General features: G+C 48.1%; 1 protein-coding gene across 1 annotated transcript in view; it reads right to left on the bottom strand.

The window, feature by feature from the left end:
- The window catches only part of KREMEN1 (kringle containing transmembrane protein 1), an 83489-nt gene extending 75615 nt beyond the window's left edge, over nucleotides 1–7874 (bottom strand). The window contains exons 1-2 of the mRNA XM_042781933.1: nucleotides 7796–7874; nucleotides 7195–7691 (exon numbers count right to left, since the gene is read on the bottom strand). Of these exons, the coding sequence (XP_042637867.1) occupies nucleotides 7195–7691; nucleotides 7796–7874 (576 nt within the window). The remainder of the gene's footprint in view (nucleotides 1–7194; nucleotides 7692–7795) is intronic.
- Nucleotides 7875–7912: the final 38 nt, after the last annotated feature.

Genomic DNA, 7912 nt, shown 5'->3' with positions numbered 1-7912 from the left:
ATTACAGACATATTCGGAATGCCCCAAATCTCTCACCAAGTTATGCCTCCAGACTACCCTCATGACTTACCTAGCCATGACCTATGAGAAGTTCAAGAAAAGTTTATGTAAATCAGGTATCTGAAAATCATATGCTTGCTATTTAAACCAGAGGAATCTGCTATTTCAAGGAAATCTGTGGTAAAGTCATTCATAATGGGGGAATGATTGACCTCCTTTTTGATGAACATAAATTCTTCCATTCTGGGTTTGCATTAAGCAGCAGACACCTGGCTCAAATCCACACCTTGCCTTGCCATCAGTTGAACAAAGCTATTTTATACTGTCTGAAGCGCTCAATCAGCTTGAAGGGAGAGAAAACAAAACTGACACAATCCAGCTTCTGGACAAGTTTCATCAGCACTGTCTGTGTCCCATTTTAAATTTCAGATGGCAAGAAAGCTCCCAACAACGGGATCCTGGTGGGCAGCCAACACTCCCTGGAAGCCAGGCTCTGGGCAAGGCTATTCAGCTTCCGTCAGCTGATATGAGATGGGCAAGTCATACAAGAGTTCCCGAGTGCGGAGCTGACTGTCACTAGACAACATGTACGTATACCACATCTTTAAAGGAAAACCTGAAGCCGCAAAGTTACAGCCTTCTGTGTACAGGGACGAGCCTTAGTCAGCGATGCTGGGCACAGAGCAGGCGGTTGACAAGTACTTGTTAATTTGTCCCAACATAAAAATATGACTCAAGTGACAGATGTCAGATGTCCTGGCTAAAAAGACAGTTTGGGGCAGAAGGAAAGTCCCAGGGTAGCAGCCACACAGGCAGGAGCAGACAGACAAATCTAGCCGCCCGGAGCAATAAAGCCAAGGGCAGACAGTGAACAACAGCTCGATTTTGATAGAGGTTTGAAGTTTCATGTAGTGCTGCCTGGCTCTCGAGTACGGCGGCCAGATTTAGCGAATAGAAATACAGATGTCCGGTGAAATGTGAATTTCTGAATTATCTGAAATTCAAATTTCACTGGGTGTCCTGAATTTAATCTGGCAATCCTTCCATCGAGAGCACAGAGTGATACAGTAAACCTCAGCTGCTAAGTTTTCGGAAACACTGGCTACAGAAATGCCTAAGGAGGTCAGATATGGATGGTGAAGAATCCACTTTCCTAAGAGTGGAAGAAGATGGTGATCAGAGTTGCCTGCTCCAAAGCCACAGTGAAGGAAAGGACAAAAGGCAGGACAGGGTTTCTCAGCCTCGGCACCACCGACATGTGGGGTCAGGTCATTCTTTGCTGCGGAAAGCTGTCCTGGGCAGGATCTATGCTTCTTCGCAGGATCCCTGGGCTCTATCCTCTAGGTAAGTAATACACCCTTCCATCCCGCTCCAGTTCCGACAATCCAGAAACATCTCTAGACATTGTTCAATCTCCCCTGGGGGCAAAATCTCCCCCACTAGAAACCATGGAGTTAGAAGGAGTGTTCAAATAAACAGAAAGTGTCATCTCCATTAACCAGTGGTCAGATCACCACAGATTTCTTCTCAAGGCACAGGCTCTCAGCCCCGGGCCCTCCATGCCAAGAACAGGGAGGAGAAGGGCTAGTCATTTCAGCCGGGACCGTCAGAAGCCCTTCTTCATCTGCCAGAAGTGCGGGAGAAGGCTCTGGCGAGGCAGGCCGCTGGTGCTGGGCATGGCCGTGCGCACATCACAGCAAGCAGCGCGTCACGCCCAGCCTTTGAAGACGCCCTTTCAAGTTACCCTCCGCTCCGACAAAACTTTTTTCAAATCTCTTCCTGCCGTTTGGAACTTGAGTGATTCTCCGCTGAAAAGGCCCGTGTGCACGAGGTGCAGATGGCGGCAGTTCTGGCCCTCACCAGATGCCGCAGTCTCTCATTTGATTGAAAGGATATAATTAGACAACAGAAACACTTTAATGAAAGAGCAAAACATGTAAGGAGGGAAGGATTGAAGGCCTTAACTGATGCCAAAACATCTACCAGTAATAGAGGCTTTGAGTCCGGGGAAAGAAGGGGAAAGCCCCTTAAAAGGACAGTCCCCATCCTGTTTCTTTCCCCATAGACATCGGAATAGGGATTTTATTATTGTAGATTTCCACTGTATTTTATGTGGGAACAACCTGATTAAAACCAGAAGAGTCTTCGGGAGAACATCAAAGAAAAACAAATATGGCTTCTGTGGTCATTATTAAAGATATTTTTACCAGCTCAATAATGTTCTTTGAGGATGAATTTTTATAGATTGAACAGCAGCAAGTAATTTACATAGAGCGATGGGACTGGCTAACAATGCCTGCTATTCTAGAAAAGAACCACTCGGCTGCCGTGTTTTCACCCAACTTTAGGACACCAAGGCACAAGCACAGACATTTAATGTATCTGCTTGGAAGACTTACAGAAACCATGTAGAGTTAGTCATACATGCTGATGGTTACAACCATTTTGAATCATCTTTAAAAGTTGACAACGCTGGTTTTTGCTCCCCCACCCCACCCCGTTCCTTATTGCTCAAGTCTGTGTATACTGTGCTAGTTCTAACCAAGAAGCTAACCAAACTGAAAGAAATCCAGCCCTCGAAGTCTGCAGTTACTAATGTGGTGTGACACTTGGGGGGTTTTGGAAATGGCTGCAGCCTCCGTAGCCCACTAGAAGCAGGGCCCCACCCTTGTGGTAAATTGAACAATAAAAGTTTAATGCTCTGGCTACTTGCCAGGGATTAAATTAGTGGCAAGAGAAACTGGAAGCTTGGCCCCAACAAAGGGAACCCTGAGGGGTCCTGTTATAACTGGGAGACAGACAGGCCGTCCTGTATGCGTGGTGGCCTAAAAACTTCTGTCTCCTGATGTCCTCCTAATACCCAACCTCATTCCTTTTCAAACTGGTACAAGTCTAGGCTGAGAAAGTATTTACCTAGAAAGAGGACTTAAAAAAAGGCGGGGGGGCTCCCCTCAAAGGAGGTGAAGACAAGTGTCTTGGAGGGGCTCTCTGGGAGGCTTGTGGACACCCTTCTGACATTTGACAATGACCTTTTTCCTTTCTCTCTTCAGTCTAAATCCAGAACAATGTCTCAGAAGGTGAGGTGTGGGGAAGCGGCACTGCCTCTCTGAAGACAGGAGGAAAAACTCGAGTGACTGCAGACTCCTCCGAGGCTAATACTTCCGGGTTCCAGCGGGACTCCCAAGGTCAAACTGACCGTGGAATGATGGAATGAATGTCAGTCACTGCGCTCACCCGGGCGGAGATGCCCAGTGAGCCAGCCAGAGACTAACCTGCCACATGGCAAGAGGCTGGAGGAGATCCCACCTGGAGACCTGGGTAGGTGGTTTTCTAAGGAACACATTTACTTGTTCTTACACTGTTCTTATTTCAAAAGGCGAAAAACTCAGGCAAAAGCTGCAGCTCCAAACTTCCGGCCACCCTCAAGTGTTTTGCATTAACTGTTCCACAGCACAAACACAATCAACTTGGTATGTTAGGGTTTCATTGTTTTGCAAAACAGTCTTAATTAAAACAAAATAATCAGCCATGCTCAGCACACTGTTGTTTTTTAAAGGCGACTTTTAAACCGGTGCTAGAACTGTGGAAGTAAAAATCAACTGCTGAGGGAAAGGAACAGGTTTTTTTTTTTTTTTTTCCTGGCTGCTCTTCTGTCTCAGGGCTGGTGCCACCTGGTGCCTGGGCTTTCCTGAGAAACGAATCTCTCAACAGTTTGTTCAACAACATCTGCAGGCATCGTTGAACAAACCATGGACCAGTTCCAAGACAGGCACTATTTTCTTTATGCAGTGCACACTGAAACCATGTGGAACTTCTCTTTAAAGCTTTTTTTTTTTTTTAAAGTCTTTTTAAAGATCCAAAATGTATGTGCAGGAACTATATTACTCTATATGTATCTTAAAAATTAGTTCACAGTAAAAGGTTTCAACTCATTCACCAAAGTCGAGTCTCCCTGTCACCTTTCCAGACCAGTGGACACTAAAACAAATTCAATACACACGGACCTAGAGCAGAGGTTGGTCAAGTACAGCCTATGGGCCAAATCTGTTTTTGCACACCTGAGAGATAAGAATGGTTCTTAGATTTTTGAATGGTTGGGAAAAAAAAAACAAAATAAGGATAATTTTGTGACGTGCAAATTATATAAGATTCAAATTTCAGTGTCCATAAATGACGTTTCATTGGAACACGGCCACACTCTGCGTTCACTTTTTGTCGAGAGCAGCTTTTGTGCTACAACGACAAAGTTGAGTAATTAAAACAGAGAAGGTGTGTGGTCCTCAAAACCCAAATAATGTACTATCTGAGCCTTTACAGAAAAGTTTGCCAACCCCTGACCTCGAACCTCAGACAGCATTACGGGCTCAAAACTCCTAAACCTAAAATGGGACCTTGCCCCTCACCAAAACTCTTTAATCTGTACATTGTGAAGTTATTCAGGTAACATTTTATCTTAAACATTTACTGCTATGCATCTAACTATGCTGAGCCGTGAAAGTGTACCGACAGCTAGCTACCTAAAGTGGGGCACTCACTAACCGGCTGCTAACTAGTAGTGAAACTTAAATGGAACTCTTTCCTTCTTTTCGATTTATGAAAAGGGCTCACTGCCTATCTCAAACATTTAAATAGTTTTGTCTAGAAGCCAAAACAAATTGTCACAAAAGGATCAGAGTTCTTTTGATACCAAGTCAAAACTGTTTCTCAAATAAGTTATAAAAAAACCCCTTTTACCTAAATCACAATAAAAAATGTCAATAATTAAAAAAAGCTATAAGTAACCAGTATACATGTTGGTTCACTCTCCTCAGCCTCTACTTTGCAAACAGGTAGAGTATTAGCATTCATGGAGTCCCCAGGAGTCTCTGTAAGAGTTTGAAGTTCTCACCGCTAACTGAACTCATAGGTTTTATGACCAGGCATGCTATAGGATAATGGGAGGAATTCCAGAAGACAGCTTGGAAGAGATCTGAGTGTCAGCTATCAAAGGCAGGTCACAGAAAATGTAACCTGAGTCAAGACGCCCCACTGATGCACACCTGATGACTCTCAAACGTAGTGAAACATCCAAGCGGAGAACACAAGTGGCCAAAGCTCACCTGTGTCCCTGCTCTTCCTACCTCTCTTTCCCGCGCAGGTCAGTAAATTGCAGAGGGAACACACCGGGGAGAGTCCGCCAACCCCAGGGCCCTGGCCACCTCCCTCCTTGAAAGGGAGTCTAGGTAATGCCAGTAACCTCTGTCTTTCTTCTTATCAGTCATGGAGGAAGGGAGAGAATCTCAAATGAAGAATGAAGTGAGGAAGGGAGATCATTTGGGGTGGGTGACATACTGTAATTAGAAGGGACATTGACGGGGAAAGAGCTAACTGTTTTTCTAAAGTCAGCATTCAAAAATGCAAACCACCAGTAATTTAAATATTACAAAACTGTGCAGAATATAAGTATCGAAATAATTTTTTCCATCCGCAAAATTTTTGAGAAAATTATAGTATCAAAAAATATAAAATGGTGAGCTTGGCATCTCCTCAGAGTAAAACGTGTTTTTTATTGGAAAGGATTTTAAAAATTAGTGGGTAGGCTCTAGACAGGATGTGATGCTGAAGACCATGTGGTATCTCCCTAAAACTCCTTCTGGAACTAGGGAGAAAAAAAGTCACAGAAGCACCAACGGACCAAGATGGGAGGAAACTTAGCTGGCGAGGCTCGCTGAATTAAGAACTCGGGCCTCTTTTCACAAATCATTTCACAGCCGAGTCCCTGGGCGGATCAAACGGTTAAGCCCTCAAGCCAGCCTAAAGGTTGGCTGTTCAAACTCATCCAGGGGTGCCTCGGGAGACAGGCCTGGCAGTCTGCTTCGGAAAGGTCACTGTCTCAAAAGCTCTATGGAGAGTTCTGTGCGCACACGAGGTCACCACGAGTTGAAGTCCACTCAACAATAAGAATAATCATAAAGTCATAAATAAAAGCACACCAAAGCTTGGGGTTCAAACTAGGTAAGAGCTGCTGAGTCTGTCTGTTCCTAGTGAAGCAAAGGTGCGTGAGGAGAGGGTGCCACCCACCTTTTAACAAGCCTAAGCGCAGAGCAGGCTTACTTACTGCTTTTCAGTGATACTACTCTGCCCTTTGTTGAAGGGGAACCAGTTTATTCCCACCCATACCTCTCTCTCTCTCTCTCTCTCTCTCTCTCTGTAGAGGATATTAAATCCTGACCACACAGATGGCAAAGTGGAGCTAAGGGGTTACTAGGTTACAGTTATGTTGACATATCCTGGCTCTCAGAATGTCCCTCCCTCACTCCTCACACACAGCAAAAAGCAGAAGTGATCAAAATGTATGAAGTCCCAAAGATGCCCGGCGATCACTCAGAAACCATTTACTGGGTGGACAGCATTCGGAGACCCCCACCCCCACCCCATGCGCTGATCTAAAGCCAAGCTTTAAGCATATAGCATTGCCAGGGCAAATCGGGTATCTAGCACTTGGTGAACTGTGCAGCACTATAAAAAGTATTATCAAAAGATGTTTATTGAGTGCATTACCTTAAGTCTGTCATTTAAGTCCTCAAGAGTCCCTGCAAGGAAGGCATCATTATCACCCCCTCACCTCCTTTATAGAGGAGAAAACTGAAGCTCAGAGAGCTGAAGGCATGGCCCAAGGTCACACAGTAAGTGACAACACCAAGTCCCAGCGTTCCCACTAATCCACACTGATGAGTAAACAAAGCAACTCTGGGTTTTCTTTCGCCAGCAAACTCCTGTCTTTCTAACATCATACACAGTCTGCAAATTTGGGTGGAGAACCCAGAGGCCGGTTTTGCCACTAGGGTTTTCCTACTAAGACAGACTGGTAATGAAAACCCTTTTGCAAATGCCCAATGCTCAACACCCAAACAACCTGCAGAGGAACAGTAACTGGGCCAGACTACGCCCTCCTGTCTACTCTTCAACTGGGCAAAGATTCCTCTGCAAGGAAGGGTGTGTGTGGAACCTATGCGAAGTTCCAGCTTCCATGCTGGGCAGGGCCCCACCACAAGAAGACCTGGCCTTGGCTTTGACCTGGACAGCCGTCGGGTTGCCCTGTTAGAAGTGTGGGGTTACTTGGGATGAGGGCTCAGCGTGGCACCCTCAGGACGAGCACCCTGAGACCAGTCGGGGGAAAGTTTCCCAGCGTCCCTTCCTTTCCCCTGTCCTTGCGGTGGCATCACCTGAGTCACAGGGAAGTTCACAGCGGCCCGGAGGGGAGGGAGGGGGCGTCTCGGCAGGGTGCAGCGGGCGGTCCCGGACCCCGGACCTGTCTCTTGCAGGGCCGGCAGGTTGGCCCGGCTCCTGCGAGGCAGAGGTCAGGGTCCGGCGGCGCGGGCCCTGCCGACACCAGCAGAGGGGCGCCACTCCTCCTGCCTCCGCACCCGCTCCTGCGCTGGGGGGCGCCGGGGTGCTCCCAGTGCGGCCGAATGGCGAGGGCTGGGAGCGCGGGGGTGTCGCTGAGGGGTGCCGCTGAGGCAGGGACCGTCCCCGACCGAGGGGGCGTCGCTGAAGGACTTGCAGAGGTCCTGAAGCAGGGGGAGGAGACGGCCGGGCCCCGGGGTATCGCTGAAGGGCTTGAGAATGGGGTGCCAAGTCCTGAGACGGGGTCCTGGCGTCAATGAGGGGCTTGGGGGACCGATCCCGGGACATACTGAAGAGTGGGCGTCCTGACCCGAGAGGCGTCGCGGAGGGGCTTGGGGAAGGGTCCCAGACTTGGGGGGAGCCCCTCTGCGGGCTCCGCGCCGGAGGGCGCCGGAGGTCTCTCACTCACCGGGTCCAGGCGCGGGCCGGGCAGCCAACGTGAGCGCGGCAGCGGAGAGCAGGGCGAGGCGGGCAGCGGGCGGCGCCATGGGCCGTCAGTGCGGGGCCCCGGGGCGCGGCCCGGGGG

The sequence above is a fragment of the Orycteropus afer genome, unplaced genomic scaffold (assembly GCF_000298275.1).
Source record: "Orycteropus afer afer isolate SDZICR_OR568_19922 unplaced genomic scaffold, OryAfe1.0 scaffold00197, whole genome shotgun sequence".
Classification (NCBI taxonomy): Eukaryota; Metazoa; Chordata; class Mammalia; order Tubulidentata; family Orycteropodidae; genus Orycteropus; species Orycteropus afer.
Note: the sequence above shows the minus strand (reverse complement) of the source record. Positions and strands in the feature narration are given on the sequence as shown.